At 38.3% G+C, this 20341-nt stretch overlaps 1 protein-coding gene across 5 annotated transcripts in view; it reads right to left on the bottom strand.

The window, feature by feature from the left end:
• The window catches only part of LOC142358567 (neuronal acetylcholine receptor subunit alpha-9-like), a 172847-nt gene that overhangs the window by 1979 nt on the left and 150527 nt on the right, over window positions 1–20341 (bottom strand). For all 5 annotated transcript variants that reach the window (XM_075409976.1, XM_075409975.1, XM_075409978.1 and 2 more), the window contains 5 exons: window positions 10220–10264; window positions 9739–9848; window positions 2372–2488; window positions 1737–1955; window positions 98–294 (listed from right to left, as the gene is read on the bottom strand). In XM_075409976.1, coding sequence (XP_075266091.1) covers window positions 98–294; window positions 1737–1955; window positions 2372–2488; window positions 9739–9848; window positions 10220–10264 — 688 coding nt within the window. The remainder of the gene's footprint in view (window positions 1–97; window positions 295–1736; window positions 1956–2371; window positions 2489–9738; window positions 9849–10219; window positions 10265–20341) is intronic.

Genomic DNA, 20341 nt, shown 5'->3' on the forward strand with positions numbered 1-20341 from the left:
TATAGTCAAAGGTTTGAGATTTTAATTTTTAGATAGTCGCAGTAGTCCAGAAGCGGAAAAATGTTTCAAAGAATACGGAAACAACAATAACACAGACCAAGTATAGGTATAGTGAGGGAGGTGGCTGGCATGAGGTTAGACACAAAGAGCATGTTGACGCAGAGAGACAAGAGGACTGTGATGGCCAGTGAGATCTTCTCTCCACTCTCACAGGGAAGCAGGAAGTCCAGCAGAGCTATTCCGGATATCATCCCAGTCGGCAACATCAGGTTGAACTCGTAGTACAGCGGCTTTCTAACAACAACGAAAACAAAAAGGTCCAAATGTAGAACTGTCCAAGTAATCAAAACTGTTTCAGCGTAAAACAATGCTAAACACCATGCAGTACAATCTATCCGGGCTGAGATCTCAGACCAAAAGTTGGCATGTCCAGACTAACTCGTACGGAACATGCTTACGTCCAGACCTTTCAACTCTTTTCCATTTTTGAACTCAAGTGAGCTGAAGTTTTCTGCGTAGAAAATTTGGATTGAGTGATCACTCTAGTAAAAACGCCGAATCAATCATGAGCTCAACTGCTACAGACAATTTTTCTCAAATCGGAATGATTTCATGAGCTCAAGGGTATCTACTTTGAGACTATCGTGCGTTCAAAGTTACTTATGTCCAGACTTCCACGTGTTCATTTTGTTCTGCAAATATTAGCTTCTGGTCTGGAACGTCAGCCGAAACAGCGCCTACTTGTTGCGCGAAAGTGAGATATGTTTTCAAAAGAGTCATGCATAGTCATCAGTCAGTGCAAAGATAGAACACAAACTAACTCATCTCTTGCTTCCTGCCCCCCCCCCCCCCCCAAAAAAAATTGCCTTTTGATGTAATAGTGAAGGGATAATTTCTTCTGTGGTATAAAATGATTTAAGAGTGTGAATACAATTATCTCTCAAACCAATTATCTTTTTGGTGGATGCAATTATCTCCTAAACGAAGGGTGGCTTGAGAAAGGAATCTTGTGCGATTCTTGTAGGAAAATGTATCTCAAACTTTTATCTTTTTTTGCTGCCCAATGGGTTTCCGTGGGGAGTTAAATGACGTAAAAATGGGGTTTGAGACAATTGGAAAGCATTTCAGGAATCCCTAAAATTTTAGCATTACACTTGTGTCATTTTTACCCTGTTGCAGGCAGCCCAAAAAGTTTTTGGGAGGAAAAATTGAACCCGGATTTATCTGAGCCAATCTGGGAACCTAAATTATTTGAAAAAGAGCGAATCTTTTCTCTCGTATATTTACGGTAATGGGGGAGCTTATAGGCTATGATACCATTCAGCCGTGTGGGGGCGGGATCTAATGGTAATGAGAAAGACCGTAAAAAATCATTTAATTGTGCATGTTGGCACTGCGTTCAAATCTAACTTCTAGGTCGCGAAGCCTATAGTTGAGCCCTTCTAGATCGCCACGGATCAAAATTCTTTAAACAAAATGACCTCTAATTGGACGGACCCCACAATGAATGCTCAGCGAAGCAATTCCAATCAAAAATTTTTAGTCAAAAATTATGGCCTTTAGAAGCGAAATTTTGCGAGATGTTCTGGACAAGTGGTGATCAGACACCATTTCGTTCTGGGGTTCATGGGATATCAAATGCCTCAACTGTTAGTCTACGAATTAAGCAAGAACCTCAACTTTTCTATACTTCCTATGGGTAGTAGTTTTTTTAACCAGGTGGAATTGGGAACAACCTTGAAATGATGATGGAGAAGTGGAGTTCTTGGAAACTTCCCTCTGAGTAAGTCATAGTCTGAATCTGGGCACCCGTCTCATACACGTCCCACTCTCCATTGCGAGAGAAGTACTGCAGGTCCACTTTGTTCCTGTCGTTCTTGATGTTGAGCATCTCTTTCAGGTATGTCCAGGAGCCAACAACTATCGAACAGTTTTGGGTATCGTAGGGAAAGTACCTATTAACACCATCAGTTCCGATTAGATACAGGTTCAGTTCCTATTTAATGACCCATGCTTATTAGAAGTTTGAGAGAGAGCAACCTAATGCAAATTGTGCATAAGATAGGCTTGACATCGCTTGACAAGAAGCACTGTTTGTACAACGTAAACTTGGCTAGAGAAAAGAAGCCTTGAGGAGTAAGAGAGAACGTGAGAATGGGTTATAAGAGATGCCCAAGTTCGAGAGCTTAAGACCAGTTGCTGTAAAAGTTAGCACACTATGCCAGCAAGTAAGAGATGCTGGTTTGAATCCAGTCCTGGTCCATTTTCACAGTAGTTGCACCTGCTTAGACCCCCAACAACTCATAATCCGGCAAAGACTCTCATGCCAAAATCACAGCATTTAACGAAAATGCATTATAAGATGTCTTACTTGACGTCGATGGGACAAAATGTGGTCCTGACTTCGGGAGAGTAGAAGCGAACGAAGCCTCTGTGATTCACATATATTGGAATGGAGGTGTCTGTATTCCGCTCAAAGTTGTACACACTGAAATCGACAACTGTATTAGACATCAGGTCAAACAAACGAGGAGCATCAAGAGTATTTAGTATTCTTGGAACCCACCCCCCCTGATAGAGTATGACCATAAATAATTGATATTTTTCTGCCTGGATGATATAAATCGTTTGAATTGTAGTGACTTGTCCCACTTCTTAGCAGACCCTACAAAGTTCAACGAAAATTATCCGGCCGTCGTATTTTTATTTTTGCCAGTACGTCATGACGTGGACTTCTTGTAATACGTTTGCAAATAAAGTGCTGATCTTTAAGCCTTCGTCAATTTTTCTCAGAATAGACGGTTCTTCTATAATAAAAATACCTGTTTTTTTTTCTAAAAAATGCAATATTGTGCAGTTTTACTGACGAAATATTTTTTACTCTCTGGATCGAGCATGATGAGAAGCCAAGCTTTACAAAACCGATTAAAAGCTTTATTTGTTCTAAATGATGATTGTTTAGGCTATGTTTATCATTTAATAAGACATCATTGATGGAATAAAAAAGATAGAAAAATTGCGCTGAGCATTTTGTACCTGTAAATTTCATGCATTTTACACATACAGGCTTCCTCTATACAAAAATTTCTCGAATTTTGAGAAGTTCAAGAATTTATGGACTGTTAGAGCTTCATAGTGCTTTTTCATCGTATAACATAATCAGCCAGCCCAAAATAATCTGGCTTGATGAATAATTAGTGATATGAAGTGAAGTGAAGTGAAGTTGAATTTACTGGAGACCATAATACAAAAGATGATCAATCATATAACAAGTTCATCCAGAGGTTGCCTGACGAGCTTTTCAGCTCACAAGCAGGCCACCTTGGCAAGGCTAAGAGGAAAGGAAAAACAGTTTGTAGGTGGACTACTTGGAGATCAGGTCGTGTAAGACTTTGTTGTCAAAGACATAGATCCGAAAGAAATTGGCACAAAATGTTTTGAAAGTACTATCATCCATAGCAGATTTGTTCTCAGGTATGAGGTGGTTCTCCTTCGAATAGTTATAAGCAAGAACTGGTCTTCTGCATAGTGAAAATTTCATTACTCTACAGTGCCACGGAACAGAAGGGAGAATGCTTCTAGTTTTACTCCGTAGATGTCTCCTATTGTCAATTTTTTCAATATTCAATAAATGAAGAGGGCTAACATTAGTAATTTGGCAGAACAAATCTTTGAACAAGCATTTCAAGTAAAGATTGAAAACAGTTTCAATTTGGACTTCAATCAATTTTTCTGAGATTGAATCAAATTTTCGCTTGAAAAATATTGCCCTTACTATTCTCATTTGTAGCTTCAATATTTCATTCAATTGTTTTTTGTAGTACTACCATATATTACATATATTAGAATACCATATTGTATGATTGATTTTGCGTAGGAGTTGTAAAAACACAAGAGCTGTTTCTTGGAAAAGAGATTGCGTGCTTTGTATATAAATCCACAGAATGTAGCAAGTTTAATGCACATTTGTTTTATGTGGTCTGTGAAACTCAAATTGTTATCAGTTATGATTACCAAATACTTTCCGACTAATTCCTGCGAAGAAGAACCACCCAGTGCGTTATAGTGTGCGATACCATTTTTCCCAAAAATCATCGTATAACATTTGTTGTTGCTAACAGTAAATGCGTTTTCCGAAAACCACTCGTTTGCACTTTCGATGTCATCTGAAAGTTGTTTCTGATTCGAGTTTTGCGGACCATATGCGTATATAGTGGTGTCATCTGCGAATAGCACAATCTCCTCACTATCACGTATAACTTATGTTAAGTCATATACAGAAAAAAAGCAAAGGCCCTAAGACTGAGCCCTGTGGGACGCCACAAGTCAAGTTCAATTCTGACTATCTGTTTTTACCATTTTGAACAATTTGGATTCTGTTCGTCGAATAGTCTTTGAGTAGATTGTGAAAAATGCCACGAAATTCCAATCTGTCAAGTTTTATGAGCAATACCTCGTGATTCAGAGTATCGAAAGCTTTTTTCAAATCAACGAAACATGCTTGAGTGTTTTGAATTTTATCACAATGATTTCTCAGGTATTCGGTAAATTCAATGAGAGCGTGTATGCAGGAAATTTTGGGCTGAAATCCGAATGGACGATTCGTTATAGTTTTGAACTTTTTACAAAATGAATTGATTCGGTTGAGGAGTAGTTTCTCGAATACTTTACTCAATGAACTCAAGAGACTTATAGGTCGGTAGCTACTACTAGGATCTTCACGACTGCGGTCTTTAGGCAAAGGTAAAACGCATGCCTTTTTGAAATCATTAGAAAAGATACCCTTGTTCAGGCAATTGTTAAAGATGCCAGTCAAAACCGGGGCAATGATTGTAATTGAAATTTTCAAAATTATGTTACTTATGCCATCATGACCAACCGAGGAGGAGTTTTTTAAGTTTTCGATAGCGCTGACTGACTTATCTGTAGTGAATTCGGGAAAAATATGGTGTGTTCTACAAGTTTTCTTTTACAAATAAAATTGTTTATATTGTTATTCTCGGCTAATTTTGATCCAATGGTTGCCAAGAGAGCTTTAAATTGCTCAACGTCTAACTCAATTTCATTTTTCTTTTCATCTTTGCAAAAGTGATTACATGCATCAAATACACTTTTTGCTTTACCCTTGAAGTTTGCATATTTATCGTAGAAAACTATTTTGAGTTTCGAATAGACTTTGTAAGTCTATTTTTTGCGTTCCGAAGTTCATTCAGATTTTCAATAGTAGGAGATTTCAGGTATACTGATCTGGCTTCATCTCTTAATCTTATGTTTTTATTCACATCGCTGTTGACCCATTTTTTTTTTAAATTTCCGATTCCTAGTAATCGGTGCAAAGCGATCAACGATTTCAATAATTTCATTAGTTATGAAAACAACCTGGTCATAAGGATCCTGAAATGAACTTACTTTTTTCAATTTTTGCTGGGGTACAAACAAATACTTGTAAACCGTTTCTGCTTTTTGCAGTTTTTGCAGCGCGATCAGATTCCTGGTTAAAAATTCTGTATCACAATCGTTTTTGCGAAATATAATTTTTGTGTCAATTAGAAGAGAATACTGATCTGATATATTGCTCTCCAACGTGTGAACATCCGAATCCATAGTTATGAACATATAATTAATACACCAAGCAGAAGTTGCAGTTACACACGTGTTGGAGCATTGTTCCTAATGTGCAGGCCAAAAAATTTCATATACTCAAGGTGGGATGAGGAGGTTCTTTTGTTTTTCAAAACATAAACGTTGAAATGCCGCACACTAAAGCACTCAATTTTGAGGAAACAAGATTCTCAATCAGCAAGTCAATTTTTCCTGAAAAACATCATAGTTCATCGAGGGTGGTCGGTAAACAACTGAAAGGCCCAAAGTTCTTTGGCTTAGGATGTCAATAGTGAGTATTTCAAGTTCGGTTTCATAATTTACTATCTTGTGCTCCAGGCTGTCATGAACAAATATTGCGAAGTCAACACCGCGTTGGCTTTTCCGTGTCCTCGAAATAATTGGTCTATAGTTCGAAAGTTTATATAAAGATAGACAGTCAGTGTCTCAGACCAACGTCTCACAGAGACATAGAGCAATAGGCTGGTTTTTAAAACTTGCCACAAAGGCTGCTAATTGATCATGATGGCTTCTTATTGATTGGATATTCAGGAAAAGAACAAAACAAGTCTCTAAATTGTCCACAAACTTTTCCTTCGAAACCTTTACGAATTCAGATGTACTAATGAAAAGCAGTAAGATTATGAAATTATTTCAGGTTGTCCAGCAACGCTGCATGTCGACTGAATCGCTTCCGTTAAGTTGTGGGGTATTTTTCTCTGCGGCGAATTACTCAAAAGCTATTTTATGTAGTCCAGCATTTTTTTGTCGTCAACCATCATGCCTCTCATCTGGTCTAGAACAGAAACATCATGCACAGTACTCTCGGAAATCACACGTTTAACTCCCTTTGGAGTTGTTTGTGGTGCCACAGAGTATTGCTGCCGAAGTCCAAATGGTGGTAGTTTGATATTAGGTATCACGCTTGTCTTAAAAGGGTTTTTGGATATCGTCTTGTTTCTCTCAATAATCATTCCTTTGGCAGCTAGCTCGTCAAAATCTTTTTTACTCGCAATAGTATGAAGATGGACGTTATTATCAAGTTTGAGCAAAACTTGAGGCTTAGAATTATTGGATGTAACTCTGAAACCTAGTTCCTTCGCATAATCATAGAGTTCTTTATCTAATTTAGTTAACCGTTCGTCCATAAAAACGGAGTTTTGTTTCAAGGGATAAAAAAAATTTCGCAGCAATTTTTTCCTTTCCCAAGTTCTTGTTTTCAAATCAAAATTATTGAACTTAGCTATAATGGGCGGTGGTCGAGAAGGGTATTTGATCTGCGCTAGTTCGCGACATCCAACCAGATCCTTCACTGTCATGTTGATCCCCAACACTCGATTGACAAAGTAACTAACATCATCGGTAACTCTTTTGTTCGAAACAAGAGGTAAATTTTTGAATATGATACAATCTTTTGATTGGTAACGTTCAATTTCGTTAGTTTTTTGTTTCAGGTAGTGGACTTCGTTTTGTGAATCAATGATTTGATCATTCTTCTTCTCTAAATATACACAGACTTTGCGAAATAAGTCTTTTACGGCAGGCGAAATACTGTCATCAAGCGTGTTCAAAATAGTTTCGTAGTCAATGGTTAAACAAAACGTGAATTTGAATTCAGGTCAATGCAATAGCGCGCTGAGCAAGCGACCGTTTTCTAGCAGAACATTGCTCGTCTGATATCACTACAAATATTTACTGCACAAAGTTGGTCTTCACCTCTTGGTTTTTGTTATATAAAAACAATGGTTAACAGATTGAAAAGAATTATGTTCTTAACAATGACTGAATCTATTATCACAATAAGAGAAGCAACAGAAAAAATGATCCAAAATACCAAAAATGGCATACTCTTAGCTTGAGTAACTGCCGAATAGCTGAGTGTTCGGGAACGGACTTTTGAGCTTGTAATGCAATCACTAACCTGGCCAAAAACGATTGTCGGGGGAGAAGCGTTGTTGTATACATTTTGCAAATAACTTAGTTAAATAATTTATACGGAATTATAAATTTCAAAATGGTTCGAAGGTCGAAAGAGAACAACATAATGTAAGTTTTGCATTAAAAAAGCGTCGCAAAATTTGTCTTGAAGTTCTACTTGCTCAACGTACACTTGGCTTGAGAAAAAAAGCTCTGAGGGGCTCGAACGAACATGAGAGTGGGTTATATGAGAGACCCAAGTTCAAGGACTTAAGAAGAGTTGGTGTAAATGACACACTAGGCTTGCAAGTACTTGTCCATTTTCACAGAAAATGCAGCTGCTTAGTCACCCTATTAACTATCTTTCTTCAAAAGTGAAGTACAAAAAATGAGAATTAAATCTTCGATATGTTTTTGCAATGTTTGAATGTTTTGCTGAGAAAAAGATCTCGTCAGCATCGTGCAATTGATAATAACAAAAGGTATATGTCTTTAGGCGTGGCCAAAAAAGTTGTGCGCATGATGCGTTTCAAACAGTAGCATGGTTCAAGCCAGTGGTTTTGTTCATTTAGGTTGCGTTGGCATTGCTGTGTCAATTTCTGGCCGATAATATACATAGCAGAGACTATGTTTATTAGGAATACAGAAGAAATTCAAAACTTAATAACAAATTTTTGTATGTAATTTTTACACTGTAGTATTTAAGAACTAATATTCGTAATGTTTCTAAACTTCTTACGCAAAAACTATTAACTGATTAATTTAAGAGCATATTGTATTGCTTAGTAACGTCTCAAAAAATGTTCACTTGTTTCAAAAATTGCTTTATATCCTGTTTACTTTTTGTTAACCAATCTTTTTATGTCGTTTCTAACTAATTAATCTCCAAGTTTTGCTATTTTTCTTGTTTTTCGACGTTTTGCGTTGTATACAATTTGAAAATAACTTAGTTAAATAATTTATACGGAATTATCAATTTCAATTATGTTCGAATGTTGAAAGAGAACAGCATAATGTAAGTTCTGCAAAAAGCTTGGCAAAATTTGTTTTGAGGTTCTACTTGTTCAACGTACATTTGGCTTGAGAAAAGAAGCTCTAAGGGGCTCGAACGAACATGAGAGTGGGTTATATGAGAGACCAAAGTTCAAGGACTTAAGAAGAGTTGGTGTAAATGACACACTAGGCTTGCAAGTACTTGTCCATTTTCACAGCAAATGCAGCTGCTTAGTCACTCTATTAACTATCTTTCTTCAAAAGTGAAGTTTTGCTGAGAAAAAGATCTCGTCTGCATCGTTCAATTGATAATAACAAAAGGTATATGTCTTTAGGCGTGGCCAAAAAAGTTGTGCGCATTATGCGTTTCAAACAGTAGCATGGTTCAAGCCAGTGGTTTTGTTCATTTAGGTTGCGTTGGCATTGCTGTGTCAATTTCTGGCCGATAACATACATAGCAGAGACTATGTTTATTAGGAATACAGAAAAAATTCAAAACTTAATAACAAATTTTTGTATGTAATTTTTACACTGTAGTATATAAGAACTAATATTCGTAATGTTTCTAAACTTCATATGCAAAAAACTATTAACTGAATAATTTAAAAGCATATTGTATTGCTTAGTAACGTCTCAAAAAATGTTCACTTGTTTCAAAAATTGCTTTATATCCTATTTATTTTTTGTTAACCAATCTTTTTATGTCGTTTCTAACTAATTAATCTCCAAGTTTTGCTATTTTTCTTATTTGTCGACGTTTTCAAATCACTTTTTTGGAAAAATTTTGTTTGATCTATTTTGCTAAAGCGTTAATTTGGGAACATTTGGATCAGCTTTTTACTAAAATTATTATGGTGGAATCAATTGATCATACGGAATTTAAAGCACATTATGAATTTGAAGATCAGTTCTGTTTTTTATGAGTCGTGCCAACATATAAATACATTTTTTCAATATTGATCGCAGCCCAAACAATTCAATAAAAAGTTTATCTTCTAAGAATGGAAAATTTTTATTCAGGAGCCCATTAATTTTCGAATTTTTTCAAACTAATATATAGTTTTATTTTTGGAAGAAATATTTTAGTTTGGGCTCTAATGGAACGCTTAATGAATTTTTTTAGTCAAAAATTGTTTCGAACAAAATATTTTTATTTTAAACTTTGCATTCGCTTTGTAAGTTTAGTTTAGAGAAAACACTTTAATCAAAATAGCATTCGGTGTTGACCTGTTGAACACTACGATGTCAGGGAGCCATATCTGTCTGGGGTGCAATCTGATCTCCTCCACCCCTGAGAAGTTGGCTGGGTCCCAAGTCAGGTATTGGTCATACCACTCCTGTAATATTAACAACTCACAAAATATTGCATTCAGTTTATCATTTAAAATCTTTTGCGTTCAGTCAAATAAGGTCAAGATGCTCTGTTTGTATCACCACTATGACGTGTATGGAAATATTTCTACGAGGTCTTTACTAAATGGTTCAGAAATAATTTGTATTTTTGCATTGGAAATATCTCAGAAAATTGCAGCTTCTTCAATTGTTCAGCTTCTTTGGATACTTAGGTCATACAACAGAACCAAATCCCGCGTGCAAAAATGGCCAGTAGAAAGAGGAGTTGCCCTTAGCTAACTATTTTTCGTCTCTTCATGTTCACAACTATTCTCGCCCAAGCAAACTGTTCAAAGTTTTCACGACATTTACTTACAGCTCGTTCCCACAGCAGCCATTTTGCCATTTCGTTTTTCACATCCTAAAACACAAAGTTGAAAAAAATGAACGTATACTATAATTGTGTCATCTCTATCAGAAAGCTGACAGATGAACAATAAGTTTGCAATTATGTAATTAATCGACTGAAACCAGTATTGGCCGTTTTGCTTAAAAGCGCTATGACATTCAGTTTTTTCACGCGATGTGGAGCCGGATAACAGCTCATCAAATGCTGAGTACTTAAGAGTTCTGCTTCTGCAAGAGGGTGGCCGCCGTATTGGCCGACAGGGCGTTTAGCCGACAACCGAAAAAAGAGAAATTTAACCGACAATTTAAGTAAAATGAGCAATAAAACTTATTCTGAAGCTGTGATTGGTCAATTTTAAACACTATTTCGTAAGCGGACAAATATACCGCAGTTTTTTTCATCAACTAGTGTAACGAAGGTCTGTCCGTGGTCGGACAGTATTTTCCCCCATCTGGCCATGCCTCGCGGGCCATGGCCATGCCTCAGTGGCCCGTGGGACTTGATATGAAACTATCACAACCGAACAACTGATTTATGGATCAATTATGGATTTTTATTACCAATTATGATAAAAGTATCGGCTAAATTTCTCATTTTTTCCTTGTAGGCTAAACGCCCTGTCGGTCAATTTTCCTAGCACCGTGCAAAGAGAAATGTCAATTGCGCATGTTTTCGCACTATTGTTTCATCTCTCCATGAAATGGGACTAGGAGCATTTTAACAACCTTACCTTTTTGTTTATGAGCCAATTTTTGCCGGTGGGTATCTTTTGCTGACAGATAAAAATCTGGTACCAATAGAAAACAGTCAAAAATATGCATCGATTGTTAATGGGACACTCTTAATTTATTGAGTTCTCGAGCAAAAATTGTTGTTCAAGGTTACCAAAAGTTTTCACTTTTCTATGTTTTCACGTTTAAAACTCGCTATTTGTTGTACCGAAATTTGTAATGTTGGAATATTTCGATGAATGAATTAATTAAGAATTTATATCATATTTAATAGATCGCTAGTAGAAAGACATTGTTGTTCCAACAATCCAAATTAAGTCAATTTTGGCCTAACGATATCTTAGCCGGAGAGATAAAAAGGAAGTACGATTTAAAAACTCTCTCTGAAAAAGCGTTTTCAATTTTCATTGACCGATGATGAGTTCAAGAATAATGTTCTCAAAATTTATCACTTTCGTTGGTTTTTCACACCACTAATTTCTTTGACATCGTTGAATTTTAAAACAATATTCTGTAAATCATCTGTTTCATTATTTGAATATCTTTTGCTTGTTTTCAAAATTTAACTCGTTTTTTGGAGAATGAACTAAAATTGTCCACAATGACACTCCATCAGATGAAAAAATTGAAATAAGTTTTCCTAAAATGGACATAAATTGGAAAATAGCCTGAAAAAAATCCATTTCGGTATAAAAACCCTTTAAAAACTTATCAAAACCCCCATTTCGATCAATTTTAAATAATTCGACAACATTTTTAATATTACATTTTTCTCAGTTACAGTGGACGTCAAACTAGTTTATTACGGCTAATAGCTGATAACAAAACGATGCCATTTATGAGAAAAATTTTCTGTCGTTTTCATAATTCTGTTGCACTTAGCAAAACTCATACAGATTTCTTTTCAAGTTTCAATTTCACGCATTGGGCTTTTACAATCACTTTTAATTGAAAACAGTATTTGAATGAAGAAAAAGTAAGCTCCCGGTAGCATCTATGCGCCGCTCTAAAATGTTTCAAATCGGATCGTTAAATTTAAAAAACTGTTTGTGTAATTCGACAATATCGTTCTCAAGCCTTTCCAGATGAAAATTTTTTTCAGTTATATTTGTTTCATGACGTAAAATAAAAACCCCACAATTTCAGCTTACATAGGTGATTCAGAATTCAAAAAAGAGTGGCTTTAGGAAAAAAGTCCCAGAAATAGGACCAGAATTTACATAAATGAATGAATCATTAAAATTGCTGTTGCGTTCCGGTTGTATCCCCGCTTAGTACAATCTATTTGCGTCTGGAACAACACGTGTGTGATTTTTAAAAACGATTTCCTATGCAATAGCTCTTTTTCATTGACGGGGGTGCATCACTTACTGAAGAGGCACAAACGAGAGGGACCCAAAATTGCTTGAAATAAAGATGAAAGAATGAATGTGTTGATTATAGACACTATCAGGTCAACAGATTAAATAAGGTCAAAATAATTCTCATTGAAACGTTAAATAAATTGAATAATTACTTTGAAAATTTCACGGTTGAGAGTCGGCAACATTAACCTTTATAAGTCAAGCGTGAAAAATTCACTCGTGAATTCAAATAAAAAAGTTCAGAAAAAAAACGGTCAGGTAAAAATTTTGCATAGAAAGATGAACACGTTTACTTTGTTCTGGAGCTATTAAAAATGGATATTTTCAAAGAATTTTTTACCAAGACAAAATTTCATCTTTATTGAAGTGATTTATATTACCTATTAAACAACAATTGATTGTTCAAACGAATAAGACCGCAAAAGGTTTTGAACGCTGCGTTTTTTCTAGTTTATCTCTTGCTATTGTCTACGCTGATTCTTCATCCCTTCTTGCATACCAATTAGTTATCAAATTCCGAAGTTACCTGCAACTTGGTGGTCACTTGTTGGTATTTGAATCAAGCGGAGGCTTAACTTTATTACTAATTTGGGTTTTAACGTTTTGTTTCTGCAAATCCCGAGATTGTTCTGTTCACTGTCAAACATCAATAGAATTATGCGGAAAAAATAATTAAAGATTAAATTCTAATACATCCGTGAATATGCGTCAACTATTTAAAGATACCGTTTTTACGCTCGATTATAAAATAAAACGAAATGCGGGTTGGAACTTAATGCGTGGGTACTCATTAGTGATACTCCTTGTTTCTACTTATGCCCGCTTCAAATTAGCATTGAGAATATTGTCAGATATCTCAGAACTATTTTACGTTGATTTCTCAATATGCTATGATAACTATTGCGGCTGAGCTTAACAACTCAGAAATCAAATTGAATAGCGCTTCAAGGTCATTTCAAGCCTTAAAGTTAGAATAGTGTGACAAGCGAAATTTAATGTTACATTCTATCGAAGCCAAACGGATTTGTTCACTTTGTTCAACATTTATATTTAGCAACTATTATTAGTACACAATCGTCATTCATGAAGTCAAACTATAACTCAAACTCGAACTACCTCAGCCACCAGCAAAACAATACTACGACTTAACAGTATTGCATCAGATTCTTTGCGATTGGATTGCGAATCAACCTGTTATTGATACAGAATATTCGACAAAACTTCTACATGGTTAACAAATTTCCCATGACATCAAATTTACACTGAAAAGGTGACGTTATGGAAAAATGTTCACATTCTGTCGACATCATTATCTACAACCAATCAACAGTTGAATTTGACATGTAAATCCACGTGACTAGCAGCATAAAAGGAGCTTGAAAAACTACCAAAAATCAGTTGAAATTTGCAATTTTGGTTATATTAAACTGACATACAGTGCGTATTGAAGCACGCTTTCTTGAGCGGTAAATTACTTGTTATCGTGTCTTGTTTCTGTAAATCATAATAGTGATTGTACAGTTTTAACTTTACTTTGACTTGTTAAAAAGAGAATTAACTTTGATATTCTCAAAACTTTCTTTCTGAGGAACAAAGTTCCTAAGTAAGAGAAACTTTGTGCAAAGCATAAAGTCAGTTTCTCTTACTGGCTTTAACGAAGCCGATTCTAGTTCAACATTGGTGTTATTGAAACCAATAGAGAGACTTGCTAACATTAAAGTTAGAAAAATATTATTATTGTCAGATTTCCAATTGTTAAGACATCCTGTTTTACAACTGCTAACTCTAGCAGGTTGAAACTTTGCATAGTTATAGCCAAGTTATAGGGCTACAATTTGTAGGAACGGGAATTCCTAAATTCGGTTTATAACTTGAGTTATTAACAAAAACTCAACAAAAATTTGATTGTTTCATTTTGAATTATTTTGTTATTCTGAGAGAAACAAGTTTGTCATACAGCAAAGCTGAGCAGTTAGTTATCAGGACTAATTGAGCAACAAGTAATGCAACGGTATTCTACAGTATAGCGGATAATACAGTTCACAAAAGTTAACTGCAAAAACACAATATCCGGACAGATTTGAAACCGCTGAAACGAACTGGGCGGTGTAAAGTTTTCCTTGACTTTGATAGGAGAGCAGCCGTTACATTTGGTCAGCCGACCCGGACAGTGGAAGGCAAACTGCTGTCCAATCTGATGAAGAGAGTGCCGAAGGCACCCCCCAAATAGAATCAAACAAATCAACAGCGCAACGCCAGTGAGGCAGAGCGAAAGTTGCGCGTGCACTTCACAAATTACGTTGAAGAACTAACCTCGCTTAAAAGGAGCAAGCAAAGCAAAAGGCAATCAGGCAATCCTAACACAATCAGCAGAGAGGAGCTTCAATCAACAGCACAAAGGTACGACAAGAAGTTCCAATATTTATTAGAAGAAGTCAACACCAAAACAGGGATTGGCTACAAAATTATTGAAGATTCAGATCGACCCAACAAACTAAAGGTCCTCTACCAACAGACTGTTCACCTTCTAGAGGAAGAAATACCCAAGCAACTGCAGCGTCGAAACAAGCTTGTGCCCTATCAAGCTAATTTCGTTGAATAGCATCTGAAAGAAGCAAGGAAGTGCAAAGCAAGTTTGGACTATCATTGGCTTGCATATATAAGCAAAGGCACGCAACCAGAAATGAATGCAGAGCAAAGCAACGCAACCCAAGCAGTGAACGACAGCGAGAGCAACAACTACCAAACAGACAACCCAGTTGCTCAAACAGTGCAAAATGGAGCAACAGCAAGCGGCCAAGAGACAGAGAATGCTTCGGAAACATCTTCAGCAAAGCAAAAGCGCGAGGAAAGGATGAAGAAATTCGATATCGAATTCCAAACCAAGATGTGACTCGAACAAGCACGGTTTGAGCGGAGGAGGCTAGAGCTGGAAATGCAAATAAAGGAACTGGAAACCAAGCATCAACTGCTGGAGGAAGAGCGTGAGCTAGAGCGCAAAGTGAAGAGAACAGCATTAGAGAACAATGATGCTCGTTCCCAATCAACCAGTGCTCGAATCAAATCACCCTTCAGCTGGACCCCCAAGAAGAAAGATGTCTCTGACTGGGCCAGCAGGATCGACAACCTTCTAACACCAGAACGACCAACAGCTCGCTTCGAAGTAACCCCTGAAGTGAACAAGCATAGTCACTTCTCACGATTTCGCAGTTCACGAGACCGATCCTCAAGTGTTGAAGACCGGGACGTTTCCCCCAGAGCTGGTCGACTACAACACAACGTTGGGTACGCAGGTAGCAGTACCTACCAAAGCTGAAGTTGAACAACTTTGACGGAAACCCTCTCGAATGGCCGGAGTGGTCTAGTATGTTCATTGCTACAGTGGATCAACGACCAATACCAGACTCAGAGAAGATGAGCCATCTGAAGACTCTACTGACAGGCAAGGCAAGGTCAGCAATCTCTGGAATGGGCTATTCTGGACAGTTCTATGGTGCTGCATGGAGCATTCTGGAGAGGAAATTTGGAAGGCCTCATGTGATCATTGATGCACAACTGGAGAGTCTCCGCAAAGCAAGTCAGGTGAAACCTCACGACTCAACAGGTCTGATCAATTTCTCAGTTATTGTTTCGAACTTCGTGAATGTGCTCAAAGAGTACAAGCAGATTGGTGATCTGCAATCAAGCTCGACACTCTATATGGCAGTAGATAAACTACCCCAAGTTCTCAAAGAGAAGTGGTGGTTCTATGTTGATGATAAAGATGAAGATTGGCCTGATCTGATTATGTTTGAAAAGTGGCTATCTAGGATAGCATTCGTGCACGAAGGATTTTCAGCTTTCAAGGGAGAGCGAAGAGAAGAAGACCGAAGAAGCACAAATAGAGACAAACGGTTCTCGAAAACGTCGAACTTCAGTGCAAGTTCCAACGTGAAAGAAACGAAGCAAACGCAAAGTGATCACTGTACACTAGCTGATGGCACTCATAAAATATGGAACTGTCCACTATTCAGGAACATGAGTGTGAATGATCGGTACGCAGCAGTGAGGAAGCAACGCTTATGTTACGGATGTCTAGGCAAAGGACATGCAATCAAAGATTGTAAAGTCAATGCGTGCGGCACCAATGGATGCATCAAGAAGCACAACCGATTGCTACACTCAGAAAACCAAATGGACGAGGGCAATCATGCAGTCAACGTAAGCGCAGCAACAATCAACCAGAGTAACGAAGTTACTAGCTTTCTTCAGATAGTTCCTGTCTCGATACAGAGCGGTGGCAACAGGCTGAACACATATGCTTTCCTCGATAGTGGATCAACGGTTTCATTCATCGATCAAAGTGTGCAAGAGAAGTTACGGGCCCAAGGCACCGGTGTGACGCTCAACATAGCTGGCATACACGGAACGAAGGATCTGAAGACAGAAAGGGTTCCTCTCAAAATAAAGGGACTACATTCAAAGGTGCATTCAATCGAAGCGTTTGCACACCCGTCAATCTCCTTGGGAAACACAAACTACAACTACAACGAGCTGAAGCAAAGCTTCAACCACTTGAGTGTTTTACCCAACAAAAGCTTCAACTTGATGGAAGTTGGCATCATCCTTGGTCAAGATGCTTATGAGCTACAACGCCCATTGGACTACAAGATAGGAACACGAAGTGAACCTTTCGCCGTTCTAACAGAGCTAGGATGGGTAGTCAGTGGACACATGACGGGCAAAAGAAGACAAAATGTTTGTCATTTCGCCTTCACTGAAGATGTGAAAGTGGCTGAGAATATCCAAACCTGGTGGGACATAGAAACCTATGCTTCCAAAATCAACGTCGTCAGTCAGTCAAAAAGGGAACTGCAGGCACAAAAGATGCTAGAGTGTACGACGAAGTTCACAGGTGAGCGGTACGAAGTGGGAATGCTGTGGAGTGAACCAGAGCCAAACCTACCGAACAACTACAGCTCAGCCTTGGGTCAGCTTTACTCACTGGAGCGAAGATTCCAAAGGGACCCAAACCTGAAGAATTTGTATCAACAGTCAATAGATACAGATGTAGAAAAAGGATTCGTAAAGATATTGGACGAGTCCGAAGTGAAAGGCACCTTCGGGAAAGAATGGTATTTGCCACACCATCCAGTGCTAAACCCGAACAAGCCTGGCAAAGTAAGACGTGTTTGCAATGCCGCATCCAAGTACAAAGAAGTATGCCTGAATGATAAGCTACTAGCAGGACCTGATCTGCTACATGGGTTGATTGAAACAATTTTCAGATTCCGTGAAGGACCAATAGCCCTAACCGCCGACATCGAATCGATGTTTCTACAAGTGCAAGTTCCCGAACAGGATAGAAGTTGCTTGAGGTTTTTATGGCGTCCAAGAACTAACGAACCTGTTCAGATATACGAATATCAGCGTCACGTATTTGGAGCTAAGAGTTCTCCAACTTGCGCGAACTATGCTCTCAAGCGAGTGGGACTGTACAACGAAAAAGAGTATCCAATAGCAACCAAGGCAATACAAAACAACTTCTACATGGATGATTTCATCAAATCAGTAGAAACCCCGGAAGAAGCAATTGAAGTCTTCAATCAACTACAACCTCTTCTCTCACAACATGGATTTGAACTGAAGAAGTGGATAAGCAACAATGATGCAGTTACCAAAGCAATCCCAGAAGACTTGAAGTCAATCAGCAACACAAAGCAAGTCGAAGTGGAACCCAGTACGGAGGGATCCTCAGTGCTAGGACTACAATGGACCGTTACTGATGACAGTCTTCAAGTATGCAGAGGTACAAACAAGGAAGTTGAAGCATCTATAACCCAGAGGAAGATTCTGTCACTGGTATCTTCAGTATTCGACCCGATCGGATTGTTTGCTCCGTTCAGTGTTCAAATGAGACGACTTCTGAAAGGCATCTGGACTAAGAATGGACAACATTGGGACAACGAAGTGGAGCCTAGTGAAGAAGAAGAATTCTTGAGATGGAAAGAACAACTTCCAATAGTGGCTGAACCCAGCATCGATAGAAGATACTTCAACAGAGAGAGGGATAAAACCGAACTTCATGTGTTTTCTGACGCATCTGAAGACACGATGTGTGCAGTGGCCTATCTACGTTCACAACCAAAAGAATACTCAGCTGACTTAGCATTTGTCATTGGAAAATGCAGAGTGGCACCGATGAGGCATCTTTCAATACCGCGATTGGAATTGCAAGCGGCAGTCATGGCAGTGAGGTTAAAAGAACAGATAGTCAAGGAACATGAAATGAGGATAAATAGTTGCAGTTTTTGGTCAGACTCAACTACGGTATTGCAGTGGATACACAGTTCCCATCGCAAACAACAAGTGCTTGTGGCCAATCGAGTAGCTGAGATACTAGATACAACTGATGTTTCACAGCGGAAACATGTGAGCGGTATCAACAACCCAGCGGACATTGGCACCAGAGCAATCAACATTGAAGAACTCAAGAAGAGTGAGTGGCTCACTGGGCCGGCCTGGTTAAAACAACCAGAAAGCGAGTGGCCAGAGCAAGTGAACCTGATCTTTGCATCAGATGAAGAGAATATACCCTCATCAGTATTCATGATACAGGCTGAAGAGAAGAAAGCTGTTATTCAGTGGGAACGATTCAGTAACTTTAACAGACTAGTGAATACAGTGGCATACGTACAGCGAGCATCGAGCAAACACAAACCAGCAACACTTGTAGTCAGCATTGAAGAAAGAGAAAAAGCAAAAGCAACAATCTTCAAGTTACTACAGCGAGAACAGTTTGGTGAAGAGATGAAATCTCTCAAAGCTGAAAAAGAAATTCCAAAAGTCAGCAAAATTCTACAATTCTCCCCCTTCCTGGATGAAGAAGGACTTATTCGAGCCAAAGGCAGAATAGGCAAAAGTCAGTTGGACTTCAATGCAAAGCATCCAATTCTGCTACATTGGAAACATCATGCGGTTGAATTATTCTTGCGAAACGAGCACAAGGACAATCAACACGAGGGCACTGAGCATGTAAGAAACATTGTTCAGCAGAAGATTTGGATCCTAGGCATACGGAACGCCTTAAGATCAATCAAGAACAAGTGCGTTACCTGCAGAAAAGGCAGAGCACAAACGATAGCACCAGTCATGGCAGATCTACCCGAAGAGCGGTTAGATGCTTCTACAGCCTTTACAAATGTTGGAGTTGACTACTTTGGCCCTTTCATTGTGAAGATTGGGCGAAGAAACGAAAAGCGATGGTGTTGTCTCTTTACTTGTCTAACTATGAGAGCGGTGCATATAGAAGTGGTACCCAAGTTGGACACAGATAGTTGTCTCAATGCAATAATGAGATTTATTGCTCGAAGAGGCAAACCGAATACGATCGTCAGCGACAACGGGACAAACTTCGTTGGAGCTGAAATAGAGTTTGCGGAGTATGTTGCAGCATGGAACAAAGAAGGGATCGAAGAACATCTAATTCAACGAGGGATCAGATGGAAGTTCAACCCACCCGCAGCACCTCACTTTGGAGGAGTATGGGAGCGGTTGGTGAGAAGTTGCAAGAAAGCAATGTATGCAGTGTTGGGGAAGAGATCAGTCACCGAGGACGTTCTTTCAACAACGATGTGTATTGTTGAGCAGACGTTGAATGCGAGACCTTTGACTCCAGTCAGTTCGGATATTAATGACTTAGAAGCATTGACCCCCAATCACTTCTTGCTTGGCAACAGGAACGTTTGCTTACCCTATCTACCATGCGCAGAAGAATTTGTTGATCATCGAAAGCTCTTTCGACAAACTCAAGCCTATGCAAATCTCATATGGGACAGATTTCGTAAAGAATATCTGCCAACTCTGAATAATCGGCAAAAATGGCGATCTACGGCGAACGAAACCCTTAAAGAAGGCGATCTCGTTTGGTTGATCGAAGACAGCAATAAGCGTGGATATTACAACCTAGGTCGAGTTACGGAGACCATTGATGGGTCTGACGGTGTGATTCGATC

The sequence above is a fragment of the Convolutriloba macropyga genome, chromosome 2 (genome assembly GCF_964194025.1).
Source record: "Convolutriloba macropyga chromosome 2, txConMacr16.3, whole genome shotgun sequence".
NCBI lineage: Eukaryota > Metazoa > Xenacoelomorpha > Acoela > Convolutidae > Convolutriloba > Convolutriloba macropyga.